At 44.4% G+C, this 20824-nt stretch overlaps 1 protein-coding gene across 4 annotated transcripts in view; it reads left to right on the forward strand.

Annotated features, from left to right (window-relative positions):
* Window positions 1-20824, forward strand: part of DZIP1 (DAZ interacting zinc finger protein 1) — a 169441-nt gene that overhangs the window by 24008 nt on the left and 124609 nt on the right. For all 4 annotated transcript variants that reach the window (XM_075336751.1, XM_075336752.1, XM_075336753.1 and 1 more), the window contains exons 2-6: window positions 294-854; window positions 3106-3178; window positions 16663-16787; window positions 16935-17102; window positions 20473-20616. In XM_075336751.1, coding sequence (XP_075192866.1) covers window positions 294-854; window positions 3106-3178; window positions 16663-16787; window positions 16935-17102; window positions 20473-20616 — 1071 coding nt within the window. The remainder of the gene's footprint in view (window positions 1-293; window positions 855-3105; window positions 3179-16662; window positions 16788-16934; window positions 17103-20472; window positions 20617-20824) is intronic.

A 20824-nucleotide genomic window follows, 5' to 3' on the forward strand; every position in this document is an offset into this window, starting at 1 on the left:
CAAAATTATGCCAGTTAGGGGCCCTGAAATTCCTAGTGGCAGCCCTGCATGAGTTCAACGTGGCACTTTGTCACTCCCAGAAAGTAAATAATGACAGGCTGGGACCACGCGATCATTGGCTCTGGAGTGACGGCATTAACTTATGAGTAACTTTTCTTTTTTTTTACTCTATTACTTCTGATTTAAATTATGGAAAATAGATTATCTAAAGCTGACAACCCCTCCAGATGATTTTATTTGTAGATTTATTTTTTGGTGTTGGCTGATTTTGTTCTTTGTATTCTCTCTTTCAGCCATTCTATGACAATGTATACTATCCCCTCGAGCATGAGCAGGACCAAATCTCTCCAGATATGCTAAGTACTCCTTGGATGCCACGTCCTTCAACACCCAACAGAATGCCTTCCTACAACCATGACTCCCGGTTCAAATTCCGAACTCGCCATGAAAGTGTGAACTGGAGACGCATTGGGGCTATCGATGTGGACAGGCTGGCAAGTGAATTAGACTTTCTAACCCTTCAGGAAAACATCATGGGTATCACATTCTGTAACATAGAGGATGAGAAGTGCCCACATTGTCACAGTAGCCTTGACCCTATCTTGCTAAAACTGTTCCGACTAGCCCAGTACACTATTGAGTACCTGCTCCACAGTCAGGAGTACCTGACCACCAGTCTTCAGACCTTAGAAGAGAAGGTCCAGGCCACCCTGACGGAGACAGAGCAGATACAAGTGAAAATGGACAAACAGACTCAGGAACTGAAGACACTCAAAGACGAATGCAAACGAAGGAAGAAGATCATCTCTACCCAGCAGATGATGATCAGTACCAGTGCTGGGCCCTACCACAAGGTAATACAAGCTTAGGTAACTACTGGGTAGTCTGGGAGAGAAACTGATCCACAATTTACACTAGCTTCCACATGCCTGCACACAGATATGGTAAGCCTCGACCTCCTGTATTGTACGGAGTTCTTTATGTGGTACGTCTTGTCAGGCATTCATTGGTTTCTATGAGACTGTGCCCACATGGCCACAAAGTGGCAAGGATGGAGCCCCATCATGATTACATCTTGAGAACAGGGTGAAAACCACTGGTTGATGTTTACCATTTTTCAGGTGTCTTTTCCTAGGAAAAGTGTCCACAACTGCTCCAGAAGAAGTGTACTTTGTAGAATTCCAGCTTGATGTGACAAAAATGTAGAGTTAGGCGCATACTCTTCTTTGTGACTTTATGTTCACAAGGTGCCAGATAGTTTGGATTTGTTGCAGGTACCGTACTTTTCGATTTATAAAAGGAACAGTATTATAAGACGCACCCCAAATTTAGAGAGAAAAAAAAGGGGGAAAAAAAATATATTGTACGTCTTATAATCCGGTAGTGTCTTACTGGAGGGGGGCGACAGCAGTGGTGGAGCTGGGGTCACAGGAGACGGGGGTGGTGATGGAGTAAGACGATGCTGCGGGCGGTGCAGTGTTTTTGTTGCAGGCACTGTGAGGCACGAGGAGCATCCAGAAACTGTCCACAGTACGGGATTAAAAGAAAATGGCTCCCGGAGTTGGCGCATGTGCAGATAAAGCTCTCTGCTCAATGACCAGCCGAGATCTCATCTGTGCGTGCGCCACCTCCGGGTGCCATTTTCCTTAAGTCCACTGCAGGGAGATCAATGGGCCGGAGGTGGCGCATGCACAGATGAGATCTTGAGCCAATAGCTCCATCTGCGCACGCACCAACTCCGGGCACCATTATTTGAAGCCTGCACCGCCGTCATTTTCAGAGCCCGCAGCACAGCACATGTTTTCTCTTGAGGTCCTTTTTCTGATATGTGTATGTTTTTTTGGTGTTTCATCATGTGTGCTTTTTTCATGGAAATATTAAAATTATAAATCACTTTTCTTATTGTTAGGATGTGCGCTTCTATCCTGTGTGGTCTTTTTCTCCTTTATTAATGCTCTTGTTTTCACACAAGAGGCTGCGCTCCTCTTATATTGGACTGGCTGTGCACTCTGTTTCCTCATACAGCTTAAACCCCCTCCTGACATCTGCCAAACAATGCCACATATTGGAGTGGGCTCCGGAGCGGATAACAGCAGAGGTTTAATGTAAGCTCTGATTTCTGATGTTAACCCCTTAGAGGGAATCTGTCAGAAGGATCGACTGTTTTAAGTCATCTTTATGGGCAAGCAGGTTATCGTAAGTTGAATAACATGATACCTTGATATCTGCAGTCCACGTTTTTCTTAATATGTGAGTTGTTAAAATCTATGGGCCGGACATAATCTCCCACAGATGTGTGAAACCAGCCAATTAGATATAGATCAGCGGCTCCCTATATTACCTTATGCTCTCTAGTGGACCTACCCTGTAATTGATAGGATTTTAGTACACCAATAGTTATTACTAGGGCTCATTCCGTTAGCTTTAGTGTCTGAACATTAGCGGGATCTTCAGCGACCAATTAGATCTTTCCATTTCTACTCTATCATAAGCGAGGAGAGGAATACGGGTGTAAGCCGCACTAAAACAACAGAGTCCAGAAGATTTAAATAAATCCCTTTATTTTAATAAGTCTGCGCGTTTCAGAGATATATCCATCTCCTTCTTCAGGACTAAAGGAATTCCTTTTGTCCTGAAGTAGGAGATGGATATATCTCTGAAACGCGTAGACTTATGAACATAAAGGGATTTATTTAAATCTTCTGGACTCTGTTGTTTTAGCGCGGCTTACACCCGTATTCCTCTCCTTGTTTATGATACTATTAACCTTCAGGGCCGCTGCTGACCACCACCTTTACTTGTGCAGGAAGGAGTTGTGACTGGCACAACCCCATCAAGTGAGTGCGTTTTTTGCACTAGACCTAATCCCCCATACTGGGTAAGACCGTATTTGCGCTTTTATTCCACAGCTTCATCACATTTCTACTCTATAACAGACAAAAGAAGGTTACTTGTCAGCAGAAAAGTCTAGATTATGTGGAAATAGTTTTTCTTGTTTAGGTTTTGGTGCGTCTTATAATCTCTAGAATACGTTACAGGAGTTAAAAATATCCATTATACATATAATATAAAATGCCTATACTACTGTTGATTCTGTCATTCCAGTGCCAGTATTGTGAGAAGGCGTTCATGAATACTTCATATCTGCAAAGTCACATCACAAGGAGACATCCAGAAGGTGCGTATCCGGTAACATTGCTTTACTCCTATGTAGTGAATATACTTTGTTTCTCATGGAAAAGAAAATGTACAAAATCTCTGTTCCTGTGTGACGCCCTGATAACACTATATATAGGGGAATGTGTACACTGATTCTGGAAATGCTCCTTTGGGGTGCTGTTGAAGTTTTTAATTTCCTGCAGCGGTGCGGAAGAACTTTTGAAGTGTTTTGCTGAGTTTTTTTCCTGAAGGATTTTTTTGCAGCCTTCTGATTGGACACTGCCTTTTTTAGATTGGATTCCATCAGGAGGCCGTTCATCTGTTCTCACTCCAGATGTTTCTGGAAACTTGAAGTGTGTAAAAAAAAAAAAAAAAACAACAAAAAATAACACTCAAAACACTGACATTGTGACCAGCAAAGTGGTTTTAGGCAGGCTTTGCACACTACGACATCGCAGGTGCGATGTCGGTGGGGTCAAATCGAAAGTGACGCATATCCGGCGTCGCAGTCGATATCGTAGTGTGCAAATCCTTTTTGATACGATTAACGAGCACAAAAGCGTCATTATCGTATGATCGGTGTAGGGTCTGACATTTCCATAATGCCGGTGCAGCGACAGGTACGATGTACTTCCTCGTTCCTGCGGCAGCACACATCGCTGTGTGTGAAGCCGCAGGAGCAAGGAACATCTGCTTACCTGCGTCCCAGCTGCAATGTGGAAGGAAGGAGGTGGACGGGATGTTTACATCCTGCTCATCTCCGCCCCTCCGCTGCTATTGGCCGCCTGCCGTGTGACGTCGCTGTGACGCTGCACAACCCGCCCCCTTAGGAAGGAGGCGGATCGCCGGCCAGAGCGACGTCGCAGGAAAGGTGAGTGCATGTGAAGCTGGCGTAGCAATAATGTTCGCTACGCCAGCAATCACAAGATATCGCTGCTGCGACGGGGGCGGGGACTATCGCGCTCGACATCGCAGCATTGGCTTGCGATGTCGCAGCGTGCAAAGTACCCCTTACAGTAGAAGTGGAGAGGAAGCATCTGTCAAATGTTTTGAAACAATTTTTCAACCAGTTTTTTTTTTGTTTGTTTTTTTTTTCCTTTTAAGCGGACCTGCTCCAAAAACTGTGTGCACTTACCCTGACAGCTATTAAAGGGAACCTGTCAGGTCCAATATGCCCCCAGTACCACGAGCAGTTCTGGGTGCATATTGCTAATCTCTGCCTAAACGTCCCTGTATACACTAGCATAGCTAAAGAGATCTTTACAAAAAGTATTTCTAAAGATCTTATATCGTATGCTAATGAGCGAGGGCGCTAGTCTCCTGGGCGTTAGTTCCCTTGGCTAGTCAGCTCATTAGTATGTTACGGTGCCCCTGTGGGCGTGCTAACATGCTAATGAATATTCAGCGTCAGAGGATGATCTCTTTGACGTCTCCGCTGCCAGCGCCACCCGACGCTGGATTTCGTCTTAGTGCGCATGACCCTGGAGTTTGGGTCATGTGCACTATGAAGTCGGGTGCATGTATCCTGGCTTCAAACTGAAGTAGTGCGCATGACCAAAACTCCAGGGTCATGCATACTGAGCCGAAATCCAGCGTCGGGCGGCGATGGCAGCAGAGAGGTGAGAGAGATCATCCTCTGACACTGCATATTCATTAGCATGTTAGCATGCCCACAGGGGTGTAGTAACATGCTAATGAGCTGACTAGCCAAGGGAACTAACGCCTAGGAGACTAGTCCCCTCGCTCATTAGCATACGATAAAAGATCTTTAGAAATACTTTTTCTAAAGATCTCTTTGTCTATGCTAGTGTATACAGGGACGGTCAGGCAGGGATTATAAATATGCACCCAGAACTGCTCGTGGTTCTGGATGCTTATTGGACCTGACAGATTCCTTTTAAGAGTGAAGTGGCGTATTTTCACTACAATTTTGACCACAGAATATCCACAGCAAAATCCAACATGCTAAGTGTATTTGACTGGCCCTTCTGTAAATGTCACCATTTGCACTGCAGTAAGCCCGTGACAAATTTGCAGTAAAATCCTACATGTGAATCCACTCTTAAAGGGTTGTCTGGCCTTAAGGTACAAGTCTGCAGTCACTGTGTGCGAGTGCAGACTTGTGAATGCTCACCGCGCACACACACAGTGTGCACACTGAGGTTTTTCTGGTGCTGTTTCGGGGGAGCGTCGGGCACATGACTGCAAATATATGATTCAGATACTTGCGATCATGTGTTGACTAAAGCCTGCTTTACATGTTACGATTCTGCATACGATATCGTATGCGATCGTAACCGCCCCCATCGTATGTGCGGCACGTTCAATTTTGTTGAATGTGCCGCACAAACGATTAACCCCCATCACACGTACTTACCCGTCCATACGACCTCGATGTGGGCGGCGAACGTGCACTTCCTGGAGTGGGAGGGACGTTTGGCGTCACATCGACGTCACGCGGCCGCCGGCCAATAGAAGCGGAGGGGCGGAGATGAGCGGGACGTAAACATCCCGTCCACCTCCTTCCTTCCTCATTGCTGGCCGGGAGCCGCAGGACGCAGGTAAGATCTGTTCATCGTTCCCGGGGTGTCACACACTGCGATGTGTGCTGCCCCGGGTACGATGAACAATCTAACGTTCAATTCATGAGGAATGTACGACGTGCGTGCGATGAACGTTTTACCGTTGATTCGCAATCACACGTAGCTGTTGCACACTGCAATGTACCTTACGATGCCGGATGTGCGTCACTTACGACGTGACCCCGCCGACACATTGTAAGATATATTGTAGTGTGTAAAGCGGGCTTAAGTGTGCGGCCCCACTCAATGCTAGTGAATTGAGTGAGGTGGAATGTTGCCAGAAGATGGCAAAAAGCATACATGTGGTCACATAACCGCAGGACACTGGAGAATCCACACAGCTTCCTTTTTAAAAGGGTTCGCAGGATTAAAAAAAAATTGGGTGACAACAAGAAATGTGATAAAATAAGAATTAACTAATGTTTACCTATTCAATACCCTGGAGGTCTAGTACAGATACTATGGTGGTCTCTGATGGTTTGTTTGCTTCCCGCAGAGATGTCCTGCTCTACATGCACAGTCCTGCTGCAGCTACGTACTGGTCTCAGTGGGCATTCTTGTATCTACAGACCTCTGATGCCAGTGATTTATGGTATCAGTCATATGGGTTTACATCATCATTGTATAGAAGACTGTCAGGGTCTACAAGAGTTAGCGCTGGACCTGCAGGGGCTGAAAAGGAAAAACTGTGCACATTATTAAATACATCTTGCACCTGATGAGGCTGCTGTATTTACTTTGAAAATCCATATCAGAATGGCTGCATAATCCTTTATGAAAATGTAACCCCTTCTAGCCTTTTTGAAAGCTCCTCAGTGGCTCTTCTGGGCAGGTCTCCAGATGGGAACTTTTGTGAGTAACCCTACACAGACAAGCAAATCTAGATGCACATGTTCTGGACTGGGGATGGAGAGAGAAATTAGTCTAAAGGGGGCTTTACACGCTACGATATCGTTAATGTTTGGTTGTCGGGGTCAAGTTGTTAGTGACGCACATCCGGCGTCATTAACGATATCGCAGCGTGTGACACTGACCAGCGACCTTAAGCGACCTCAAAAATGGTGAAAATCGTTCACCATGGAGAGGTCGTCCCAAACTCAAAAATCAGTAAGGGTTGTTTATCCAGGTGGTTCATCGCTCATGCGGCAGCACACATCGCTATGTGTGACACCGCAGGAGCGAAGAACGTCTCCTTACCTGCCGCCGGCCCCAATGTGGAAGGAAGGAGGTGGGCGGGATGTTACGTCCCGCTTATCTCCGCCCCTCCGCTTTGATTGGCCGGCCGCTTAGTGACATTGCGTGACGTCGCTGTGATGCCGAACGTCCCTCCCCCTTGAAGGAGGGATTGTTCGGCAGTCACAGCGACGCCACCGACCAGGTAAGTATGTGTGACGCTGCCCTAGCGATAATGTTCGCTACGGCAGCGATCACAAACAATCGCATGCACGACGGGGGCGGGTAGTTACACGCTCGCTATCGCTACAAATTGCTAGCGATATCGCTACCGTGTAAAGCCCCCTTTAGGCTATGTGCCCACGTTGCGTCGAGGTAGTTGCAGTTATAAACGCATCCTCTGGCAGAAATGGATTTTGCCAAAGTTGGTTTTGATCACAAGAACGCGAAAAATACACGTGCATTTTTACAGCGTTTTAGCCACATTTTTAGCGCTTTTTACATGCTTTTTCATTGCCTAAACTCAGATGCGTTTTGAACATAAAGACACTGCTAAATAAAGTTTATACATAAAAACACTTTGAAAAAAGAAAAAGAAAACAAATATAATTATTTATATTAAAACGAAAATAGTTATATTTAATATAATTATAGCGGTTTTATACTATTTATGGCAAAAATAACATTAAATTAATATTTTTAATTATTTTAATTGTCGGACTATGTGTGTGTGTAAAGGGACATATCATTCCATTATTTTGATGTCATAAACGCATGCGTTTATGTAGTCCAAAACGCATGTTTTCTGCAGCTAAAAAGCAGGTAAAAGCTGGAATTTTGATGTTTCTTGCTTCTTGCTACTTCTCATTGACTTCAATGTTCGCAAAACGCAGCCCAAATGGTAAACACAATTGACATGCTGCTTCTTTGAACTCTGAGTTTTTGCCCAAAATTATGCAAATTAAACGCAGCGTTTAGAACAGCATGGTGAGCACAAGAAATCCCTATTTCTCATAGACTTTGCTTGGAAATCAAAACGCAAGCATTTTGGCATTAAAAAGGTGCAGTTGAAAACGCTGCTGAAAAGCATGTAAAAACGCATCGTGGGCACATAGCCTAAATCATTTTTTATATATATATATATATATATATATATATATATATATATATATATTATATATGACCTGATCGATGAAGGTCCAGATCCTGAGACCCCGACAATCAGTTGAAATACTCCTCAGATGCTGCACTCATAGAACTATCAATAGACTCAATAGTAAGTCTGTGGGTCCGTAGACGGCGCTGTGAGTGAGTGTGCGGAGCTCATGTAGGATTTTACTAATCATGGGGGTCTGAGGACCGCAACCCCACCGATCAGGAGCACTGCAAAAACATTTATATAATGACAGATCCATTTCAAATATGGTTCGCTGCAGACAGGATGGTACTGACGGTCACAGGAGGTGCTTGTAGTGGATAGTGTGGTGGGAGTACTGAAAGGGGGGAGGTGGGAAACCCTGTTTGTAAGTATACTGCCTCAATGTCATTACATTGGTGTAGTATGGGGTAATTGTCATTTTATACTCACCCGTACAGGGACTTTTGGGGTCACTACTGTGGGGCAGGGAGGCGGATATCTCTACTCTGGATGTGGCATGTGACTTGTCAAAACTGAATGTGGCTCTCATGGTAAGAAAAGTTGGGGATTACTGGTCTATGAAGTAAAAAAATGTATTCTCTTTATTAATTATCATGTTTTCAAAAAATATATAGCGGGTGAAATAAGTATATTGAAAATGTCACCTATTTTCAAAAGTAAATATATTTATACAGGTGCTATCTATCCATCCATCCATCCATCCATCCATCCATCCATCCATCCATCCATCCATCGTAGATAACACTGCACACTCCCTTCTATATATATATATATATATATATATATATATATATATATATATATATATATATATATATGCTGTGGACTACAGTCCCCTCACTAGCACCTCTAAAGAAAATTGGGGCTGAGTGCATACTAATATTTTTTTGGATCGATACAGGTGCTATCGAAATGAGTTTATCACCAGATGTCGGTAACAACCCATTCAATTCACACAGGCAGGGAAATGAAGCCATAGATGTCCATAAATTAAGTGTTGTCTAATATTGAGGAATTACATAGGGAAAAAGTATTGAACTCATTTACTAAAATGTATTTAATACTTTGTAGAAAAGCCTTTGTTGGTGATGACAGCTTCAAGACGCCTCCTGTATGGAGACACTAGTCGCATGCATTGCTCAGGTGTGATTTTATCCCATTCTTCCACACAGACTTAACAGATTACGCAATTAGGCAATTTGAGAACAAGTTGTAATTTGTAGTATACAGGAAGAAAAAGATTTTTCCACCACCAGGAGCAAAACAGTAACAATGCAGTGACATGCCAAGAATCTGCATAACTAATTATATGTTAAATAGCTGCAAGTTATATTTATGCATAAGATAGACAAGATGATGATGGTATCTGAGGCTCAAAGTTGTAGTGAATGGTGAGATATGGAACTTGCTGAATGACAGAAGTTCAAAACATTGTTACCCTTTTGATAGAGTAATATGATAATTAATAAAGCTGATCTATTTTTTTGTGTACATATATGCTGTTGGGTATCTTACAGGTGTTGTCACGATGGGTTGACATCAGGACAGAACTTTTATGTGTGGAGCAATCTAGGATTTAATGAGTTTTGGCAGTTTTCGGTTATTATTCACTTATTTGTGAAGTGATGGCAGAATTTCTATCATTTGGTGCCCGCGCAGCATTTCCTACAGAGTTTCTGCTTATACAGTAAAAGCAACCTTCAGACATTGGTCACTTTGTGTCCATTTCTACAAACAGCCCGGTGTCACATAAATGGCTCTTTAGTGGAGGAAGATGCTATGAGGAATGCTCACTATGGCTGTGCGGCTTGTTCTGTACGAGTTCTGCTCCATTGGCACTCTTTTTTACATCAGCCATGAATGCCCTTGTTGATGAAGCAGAACATGTCGTTAGTCCTCTGCCAGCCTGCTCTCTCATGAAAGCCGCTATACTAGTTGGTAGCACAAAAAAGATGACAAGTATGTCAGAAGAGGTAGATCTGGTTGGGCAGATAACTGAGGTCAGAGAAAAACCTTCTCTCCCCTGAATATCATTAAATTTAATGCAGTGTTATTTTTTACAAAAAATAAAGCCGTCATTTTCACTCTGTAGATTTCACGCTTAGCCGGTGACTTATGGTTGTCAGTGCATTGTCTGCTCTTTGCGGATCATAAAATGCTATGTACTTGAGGACACTTCCACCAAGCTAGCTGTCACCTATTTTATGTCCCCAAATATTTTCGGCCTCAGTTGCTGACACAGGAATAATTAGACAGAATTTCTAAAAATGACTGATAAAGGACCATTTGTAAGTGTACTTTTGATATTTTGTGGAAAATGTGATTTTTTTTTTTTGATTTTTTTTTTTATTTATTTTTGATTTTTTTGTATGTGTTCATCAAAGATCTATTGAAGAGGTTGTTGATGACTAAACCATTGATAGGTCATCATTATATGAATGGTGGGGTCAGACTCTCGCAAATCAGCTCTCAGACTGCTCCGGCAACGGGCAAAACTAAGAAATATAAGGGGGAGAATACAGCAGCTTTAAACGTGACCTCATTGAACTGAGTGACCTCAGGCGAGGTTACCTGCAATCACAGGTGGAGGTGTTGTGAATACTGTCTGGTGGAGTTCCGCTCTTGGACTCCCTCCTGTGGTCGCTGAGGTTAGTGGTTAGATTCTGTTCCCCAGTTCTACACACCTGGTTTGCGGCTCAAACCTTGATTTTGGATATAGGTTTGTGCAGGCTGTTTATCCCTGCCAGTTGTCTGAAATTTCAGAGACTATAGGAGTCTGTCTCTTGTCCCTCTGGCTTCCCCACTACCAAGAGAAGCTAACTTTATGGTTATGCTTCATACTTTTTGTGTATTATGGGCGGCACGGTGGCTCAGTGGTTAGCACTGCAGCCTTGCAGCGCTGAGGTCCTGGGTTCAATTCCCACCAAGGACACCATCTGCAAGGAGTTTGTATGTTCTCCCCGTTCTTGCGTGGGTTTCCTCCGGGTTCTCCGGTTTCCTCCCACACTCCAAAAACATACAGATAGGAACCTTAGATTGTGAGCCCCAATGGGGACAGTGTTGCCAATGTATGTAAAGTGCTATGGAATTAATAGCGCTATATAAATGAATACATTATTATTATTATTATTATTTGCTTATGCTTCTGTGAATTATCTCTGAAGGTTTTTTTTGTATCTATCCTGTTTTGTTTCTGCCTTCAGATAAGGAAGATTTATCTTCCTAGTCAGCCTTTGCATTTTATATTAGCAAGGGTTAGTCAGCAGGGTAATTGCTAGTTTTTTCCTATAATTTCACCAGGGTCTTGTACGGATTGTGAACGTGCGAGTATTAGATTACTCCTCTTTTTCTTCTTGTAGGAAGTTTTGATAGGGTTTTTTCATACCGACTGCAAGAGTTCCCTATCCTGTCTTTTGTATTTAGTATAGAGTGGCCTCTCTTTGCTCCATCTTGCTCTTACTTTGTATGTCTTTTCATCTTCGCTCACAGTCCATAAATGTGGGAGGCTGCCTATTTTCTTTGGGGAAATCTGTTCTTAGGCAAGATAGTTTCTTTTCACTTTCTGCCTTGTAGGTTATGTAGTCCTCCGGCTGGGTTTGAGGCATCTAGGATTGTCAGATATGGTGCCCGGCTACTTCTAGTGTGGTGTTAAGTTCAGGGTTTGCGATCGGTACGTTATTACCTACGACTCTGGTGGATTGTGCTCATTGTAGTCATTGAACATCGGATCATAGCATGGAGGACTGCGGGAACCTCCAGTTGTGACTGCAAATAACCTGAGTGATGTTACTGCTCATCATGTGGCTCATTCTTTGATTGAAGCTCACAGCAGGCAGTCATGTTCTAGGTACGCTGTCACTAGATGTTGCAGGGCCGGAATCGTCGTGGGACCTCGTGTGGATTATGTCGGACCTGGGTGTTTTGGTGGTTAATAAAGGATTAAAAGAGGGTGTTTTCTTTTTTGTATTTTATTTCAAATAAAGGATTTTTTCTGTGTTTGTATTAGTTTCTTTTTACTTACAGATTAATAATGGGGGGGGTCTAATCTCAGCTCCCAGCTGTCAGCTTTATCATGGCTGGGTATCACAATTCGAGGGTGATTGTATGCTGTTTTTTTGTCAATTATTTAAATTATTAAAAAAATAAATAAAAAGCTGCATGTGGTTTCTCTTATTTTGATACACAGCCAAGATAAGCGCACGGCTGGGGCCTGCAGCCTGGAGCCGTATGCTTTATCTGAGCTAGCTATTATAATATGGGGGGACCCTTCCACATTTTTTTTTTTTATTATTTTTACAGCAATAGAGATACACACACACACACACACACAGCGCCTCTGGTTGCAGTCAAACACACTGTCACGCAGGGAGGGGGTGCGTCTGACTGCAAATAATCAGAGACGCGGGGACTGACGGTGGGTGGGGGAAGCAATGAATATGTATGAAGGATAATGAGTGGGCCCGGAAGTAGTATTAGATCCTCGTGGAGACTCAGTAACTATAACACGCCTTCTCAAATCCCCATATCCCATCGACCACCATTTTAAAGTGCCGGATTCTGGTCCCCATAGACATATATGGTGACTGGCATCTGGCCACATATCCGGGATTAATTCCAGGCCCAAATCGTTGCTTGTTTTTTTTGTTGTGGTTTCTTTTTTTTTTTTTTCTTTTTCTTTAAACCGGTTGGATCCGCCGATTCCGGGTATCTGTAAGTCTGCCCATCACTAGTTATGGGTCTTGGAAAATGGTGACACAACCTCCAAGATTTGTTTTGTAAACTTCAGATTTTTTTATTTCATCAGTAAAATAATAAAAACAACTGGGCATGTTTGTTATCGCTGTAATCGTACTCACGAGGGGAATGGTTCCTCCGCCTCCCCCCGATTGAAGGCACATATGTAGGAGCCAGTCTATCAATGAGGAAGTGGCAGCCTCATCTTGGTTGCAGTGAAATTAAGTGTATTTCCTGTGCTTTGGAGTCCCAATACTTTGTGTATGCAATAGTCTTCATAAGACTAAGGCGGGCTTTACACGCTGCGACATCGCTAGCAATTGCTAGCGATGTTAAGCGCGATAGCACCCACCCCCGTCGCACATGCGATATGTCGTGATTGCTGCCGTAGCGAGCATTATCGCTACAGCAGCTTCACACGCACTTACCTGGTCAGTGACGTCGCTGTGACTGCCGAACAATCCCTCCTTCAAGGGGGAGGTGTGTTTGGCGTCACCACGACGTTACCAAGCGGCCGGCCAATAGAAGCGGAGGGGTGGAGATGAGCGGGACATAACATCCCGCCCACCTCCTTTCTTCCGCATTGCCTGTGGACGCAGGTAAGGAGATGTTCGTCACTCCTGTGGTGTCACACATAGCGATGTGTGGTGCTGCAGAAACAACAAACAACATCGTACCGGCAGCAGTAATGATATTATGTAAAGGAGCGACGTGTCACTGATCAACGATTTTTGCGATCGGTGATCGTCGCTCCTAGGGTTTACACAACGGCGCCGGATGTGCGTCACTAACGACGTGACCCCGACGATATACTGTTACCGATGTTGCAACGTGTAAAGCCCGCCTAAGATTGTTATGGAGCCAGAATAATGACATTGAGGCCTTTTTGTATACTAATAGTGAGGAAGTGGTCCAGATTACTTTGTCAGATGTATGTATCATCCAGTAGAGAAGACCTTTAAAAGCTAAAAGAAGTTTAAAAGTGGTGAACCAAATATATGTTATCATCTATCGATGGCATAAGGGATAGCGTATTGATGAGTTAGGGTCTGACTGCTGGGGTCTCCACTAATCATGAGGTAGGGGCACTGCAGAACCCTGTATGAATGGAGTGCAGGTCGAGCATGCACTCCTCCACTCCTTTCATTGTCAGTGGACTGGAAATTATGGAGCAGCGACCTCCGTTATCTGTCCAGTAGAGATTTGTCCCCTTTAAAGTGCCAGGTTATTGTCATGTTGAAAAATCATATCAGAACTTTTTCATCCTGGAATGTCACTTCTAATCTGTACAAATGCATTGAGAAACAAAACAAATCTTTTTGAGGTGGGAAATAAAAATACAAAGCGAAAATGTGGTTGCAAAAGTGTGAACACCCTCTTATAATTGGGGAGGTGGTTGTGTTCAGAATCGGCCAATCCTATTTAAACTCATGTTAAATAGTAGTCAGTACAGAGCTTCCATCATTTACAGTGATTCAGATTAAATCCATATTAAGTTGCGAGCCCGCATTAAAGGGACAGACACGACCAAGGACGCATAGCTGTGCCGATACTGTAGACCCCTAGATGTCAAAAAGTAATCAATTGCCTTTATGCCCATGTTGTGGGGTATGGTTGAATACAATCCACAGGAATACTAGCTGGCCATGTTTGTTTCTCCACTAAAATCCCCTCAGGTTTCCATAACAGGTCCATTGTGTTACTGGTATAGGAAAGAAGAGTCGTAACAAAGTGTCTTAGGACCTTTAATAATTTCTTTATGGCTTACTTACTAAAAGGAGTTTTAAAATTAACCCCTACATGACTATGAACGTGTGTGTATATATATATATATATATATATATATATATATATAATCTCCTTGGCCATGTCTGTCCGTTTACTCTCCACACATGTCTGCTGATTTGATCAGCAGACATGTGCAACTAATGGGCGCAGGTAGATTTCCTATCCACCCCCGCACCTGTTAACCCCTTAGATCGTGCTATCAAACTCTGCTCGTGCGATGTAACACGCAGCGGCAGAGATCGCACTGTTGCCCGCTGCCATCTGTGGCTCTGTGATCTTATCACTGGGCGCCAATAGGTTGCCATGACCGCATGGGGTCAGATGATGACCCCTGTGGCTTTTATGACTCAATTTCTGAGAATGTCGGCAGAGCACCGACACTCACAGGAGATCAACATTTCTGCTGTACAGAGTGGTGCTGAAGCATCGCTCTGATCAGCAGAAGCGATTGGATAGTGCAGGCATAAAGTCCCCCAACGGAACTAATAAAATCAATACAAAATGTAAAAAAATAAATCAATAAAAGTTTTTAAAAATATGAAAATAGTCCAAAAACCTAAAAGTTCAAATCTCCCCCCTTTTTGGCCAATTGAAAATAAAACAATAAACAAAAACAAATGCATATATTAAGTATCACTGCATTCAGAAATACCCAATCTATTACAATATAAAATCTATCTGATCAGTTAAAGGTATAGCAAGAAAAAAAAATAATCAAAACTCCAGGATTACATTTGTTTTGGTCGCTACAACATTGCATTAAATGCAGTAACAGGGGATCAAAACATCGCATTTACTCAAAAATAGTATAATTAAAAACGCCAGCTCAAGATGCAACACATAAGCTGTCACTGAGCCTCAGATCCCGAAAAATAAGAACGCCACGGGTCTCGGAAAACGGTGACAAAAGCACAAATTTTTTTTTTTTCACAAACTTCTGAATTTATTTTTTCACCACTTAGATGAAAGTAAAATTATACATGTTTGGTATCTATGAACCCATACGGTCCGTGAGGAACCCTATGACCTAGTCACTTTTACCATATATTTAACATAGTAAAAAAAAAAAAAAATAAATAAATTGTGAAATGGCACTTTGACAATTTCATCCCACTTGGAACTTTTTCCCATTTTCCAGTACAATATGGGGCAGAATGAATGGTGCCGTTCAAAAGTACAACTCATCCTGCAAAAAACAAGCCCTCATGTGGCTATATTGACAGAAAAAAATAGAAAAGCTATGACTCTTGGAAGAAGGGGAGAAAAAAACAGAAAATCGCTGGTCGTGAAGGGGTTAATTTATAGTTTGTTTGGGGTTTTTTTTGTTTGTTTTTTTTGTGTAACATGCTTTATGATAGATGAATAAGTTGAAAGTGTGATCCTAAGGGGTACTTTGCAAGTTGCGACATCGCTACTGCGATCTCGTCGGGGTCAAATCGAAAGTGACGCACATCCGGCACCGGTAACGACGTCACAACGTGTAAAGCCTAGAAGCATCGATAAACGATCGCAAAAGCGTCGAAAATCGGTGATTTGTGTAGTGTCGGTCATTTCCATAATTTCGCTGCAGCGACAGGTACAATGTTGTTCCTCGTTCCTGCGGCAGCACACATCGCTGTGTATGAAGCCGCAGGAGCGAGCAACATCTCCTTACCTGCGTCCTGCCTGCAATGAGATAGGAAGAAGGTGGGCGGGATGTTACGTCCCGCTCATCTCCGCCCCTCCGCTTCTATTGGCCGCCTGCCGTGTGTTGTCGCTGTGACGCCGCACGACCAGCCCCCTTAGGAAGGAACGCGGGTCGCCGGCCAGAGGGACGTCGCAGGGCAGGTAAGTCCATGTGAAGGTGCCGTAGCGATAATGTTTGCTACGGCAGCTATCACAAGATATTACATCTGCGACGGGGGCGGGGACTATCGCGCTCGGCATCGCTACAATCGGCTAGTGATGTCTCAGCGTGCAAAGTACCCGTTAGGTAATCTGTTTTTCACAGGGAATGCTATGCATATGTGGAAAAGAATGAGGGTAACCGTCAGATGCAAATACTAATGGTCTGTTTTCTTTATAAAGGAAAGCAGGAGATCCAGGCGAGCAATAAGCTGAAGTATGAGATACACTGTCTAAGAGAGGAATTGCAGCTTACCAAGAGTCAGCTGGAGGCAGAACAAGCGGCTCATTTAGAGAGGCTGTCACAGGTAAGATATCGGGGTATTATTTCTAGAGATATTGTATGACGGATACCTGGATGTGTGCATACAGCATTAGGCCATAAATCAGCCACATGGGAACTCTGGGGGTCATTGGTTGCTGTATTGTAAATGTGTTTGGATCCTTTTCTATAGATCCAGGAAGATGAACATAAGAAATCAATAGAGCAGGACGTTTTGAAAAAGTTTGACGATTGGAAAAAAGAAGAAAGAGAAAAATTTGAAGATGAATTGAACAAAGTACGGGAGATGTTTATGAAAGAGCTTAAAGAAGTGTCAGCTAAGAACGCCTGTTTGGAACATGTAAGCATCCATTTCTGGTTTCATTTAATAAAAAAAGTCTTATTTATTAGATATTTGATCTCATTTTACCTGCACAGACCAGACCATTTCAGGGATAATTGGAGACATCCCGAGCTAGATTTCAACATGATGCTTTATGGATGTGCAAGCCACACGACGTGCTGAAGGGGCAAAATTAACATGCCCCTACAGAACATGACTTAGAGAGTTACATATAATCACAGTATGCTTTTAGCCAAAGCACCCTTCAGTTAGACTGAGAAATTAGCTTCTTCATAGTTGGTTAAATGTTGCAGTCCTCAGTTGATAGGTAAGCTAGTAACTGCTATAACCTGCAATGTATAGTTCATTGCTAGGACAATTAATGTTTTCCCCATGTGCCTTGACAATAAACATGCAAGGTCATGATCATGAGAGAGTGGAGGGAAATAGTTAAAGGGAAGTTGACTTGTGAAAATGGTAACTGATCCGCAGACTGGATGTTACCGAGGACAAGCAGCTGATCGGATTGGTGCACATTTATGTGGGAAAGCTTTCTATATAATTTGTATTTTGTTCACTGCAATCTGTGGTGTTTGTATGGATAGGAGTCCAGTGGGCGGTCCTACTAGTGATTGACAGTCCTCCCTGTATGACTGTGCATATAGATAGCTGCCAATCACTGAGTAGGACCGCCCACTGGACTCATCTATATATATAATTGCCTTATTCTGTCTGTCTGTCTGTCTTGCTTCAAAATTGTGTCCTTACGGTGACACAAAGCTGATTGGCCGCTGGGCTCGCCATGGCCCCGCCCCCGCGCATGGATTGGCCGCTCGCCTCGGCTCCGCCACCCCACGGGTTGGTCGCTCGCCTCGGCCTGGCCCCGCCCTCCGCATGGATTGGCCGCTCGCCCCGGCCCTCCTCACGCATCGCCAGACATAACCTTGCGCTGCTGGGATCGTGACGGAGCCGGTGTACGCTGGTAACCATTATACACATCGGGTAACTAAGGTCCCTTAGTTACCCGATGTGTATCATAGTTACCAGTGTACACCGGCTCCGTCACGTTCCCAGCAGCGCCAGACATACCCTTGCGATGCTGGGATCGTGACGGAGCCGGTGAACGCTGGTAACCATTATACACATCGGGTAACTAAGGTCCCTTAGTTACCCGATGTGTATCATAGTTACCAGTGTACACCGGCTCCGTCACGTTCCCAGCAGCGCCAGACATACCCTTGCGATGCTGGGATCGTGACGGAGCCGGTGAACGCTGGTAACCATTATACACATCGGGTAACTAAGGTCCCTTAGTTACCCGATGTGTATCATAGTTACCAGTGTACACCGGCTCCGTCACGATCCCAGCAGCGCCAGACATACCCTTGCGATGCTGGGATCGTGACAGAGCCGGTGATCGCTGGTAACCATTATACACATCAGGTAACTAAGGTCCCTTAGTTACCCGATGTGTATCATAGTTACCAGTGTAGACCGGCTCCGTCACGATCCCAGCAGCGCCAGACATGCCCTTGCGATGCTGGGATCTTGACGGAGCCGGTGAACGCTGGTAACCATTATACACATCGGGTAACTAAGGTCCCTTAGTTACCCGATGTGTATCATAGTTACCAGTGTACACCGGCTCCGTCACGTTCCCAGCAGCGCCAGACATACCCTTGCGATGCTGGGATCGTGACGGAGCCGGTGAACGCTGGTAACCATTATACACATCGGGTAACTAAGGTCCCTTAGTTACCCGATGTGTATCACAGTTACCAGTGTACACCGGCTCCGTCACGATCCCAGCAGCGCCAGACATACCCTTGCGATGCTGGGATCGTGACAGAGCCGGTGATCGCTGGTAACCATTATACACATCAGGTAACTAAGGTCCCTTAGTTACCCGATGTGTATCATAGTTACCAGTGTAGACCGGCTCCGTCACGATCCCAGCAGCGCCAGACATGCCCTTGCGATGCTGGGATCTTGACGGAGCCGGTGAACGCTGGTAACCATTATACACATCGGGTAACTAAGGTCCCTTAGTTACCCGATGTGTATCATAGTTACCAGCGTACACCGGCTCCCGGTACACATGTGCAGGGAGCCGGCATTATACTCCTCTCCCCCCAGGACTACTGCTCCTATTATAGTCCTCCTATTATACTCCTCTCTGAGTATAATAGGAGAACTATTATAGCATGGGGGATGGAGCACCATGGGGTGCGCAGCATGGGGGATGTAGCACGATGGGGGGTGCGCAGCATGGGGGATGGAGCACGATGGGGAGTGCGCAGCATGCGGGATGGAGCACGATGGGGGGTGCGCAGCATAGGGGATGGAGCACGATGGGGGGTGGGCAGCATGGGGGATGGAGCACGATGGGGGGTGCGCAGCATAGGGGATGGAGCACGATGGGGGGTGGGCAGCATGGGGGATGGAGCACGATGGGGGGTGCGCAGCATGGGGGATGGGGCACGATGGGGGGTGCGCAGCATGGGGGATGGAGCACGATGGGAGGTGCACACCTCCCCCCAACACACACAACACACCACACACACACTGGGAACCACAAACACCGCCATACACAGACACCCACACACACAGACAACGCCGCACACACACAACACCCAACACACAAACACCGCGGCATACATAAATATACGCACATACCGCACAACACACACATTGCACAAAACATACCTCCCCCCAAAACACACCACACCCACACAAACCGCGCAACACACACAACGCTACAGACACACAGCGCTCCACAAACAACGCAACATACGCAACACACATACAATAACGCTCTCACCCCCCGCCACACCCAGACAACACCCAGAACATGTACAGCGCCCTACACAAACACTTGGTAACTACACACAACAACATAAATATATATATATATATATATATATATATAACAAAAATCATACATGAACTACAGAATACGTAAATTCTAGAATACCCGATGCGTAGAATCGAGCCACCTTCTAGTAGACATATAAACACCAGTGAATAAAATACAAGTTCTACTGAATCTTTTCCCACAAATCTATACATCATTCCGCTCAGCTTCTCCTTCTCTATAGCACAGATCAGACTATATGTAGAACTTCACAGGGTCCCTATAAGCTTTCTGCTGTGACACCTTTAACTTGCATTGCCAGTTTTAGTATGCTCATTGGCAATGTTTTCATGTGCAGCATGTTGGCTCTGTGATCTGCACTGTCACTTTGCAGCCCCGGGGTTGTGCGCTCACGCAGCATTTCCTTGATAAAGGAAGACACAACATAAATAATGTTGTTCCAGAGAATATTAATTGAATCTCAGTGATGCTTGTAGCGTATTTTGAGCTCACAGATATCAATGTCGATTTCAGGAGCTCCATGACATTAGGAAGGATGGTCTGCACAGGAGATCTGGCCTTGGCGTTCTTCAGGAGAGTCCACCAAGTGATACAGAAGAGGGCAAATCCAAATGTCCACATGACATTCAGAGTGTGAAGGAGCTGCTTGAAATTCAGGTACCTTATTCATCTCATATTACACTTTCTACAATTGTTCTACACATTTATTTTACTCACTTATATAGCTCCATTAATTCCATAGCACTTTACAGGTGTGATCATCACTGTCCTCATTGGGACTCACAATCTATATCGCTATCTGTATATCTTTAGAGTGTGGGAAGAAACCCATACAAACACAGGGGAAAACATACAAACTCATTGC

The sequence above is a fragment of the Anomaloglossus baeobatrachus genome, chromosome 2, assembly GCF_048569485.1.
Source record: "Anomaloglossus baeobatrachus isolate aAnoBae1 chromosome 2, aAnoBae1.hap1, whole genome shotgun sequence".
NCBI classification, from domain to species: Eukaryota; Metazoa; Chordata; class Amphibia; order Anura; family Aromobatidae; genus Anomaloglossus; species Anomaloglossus baeobatrachus.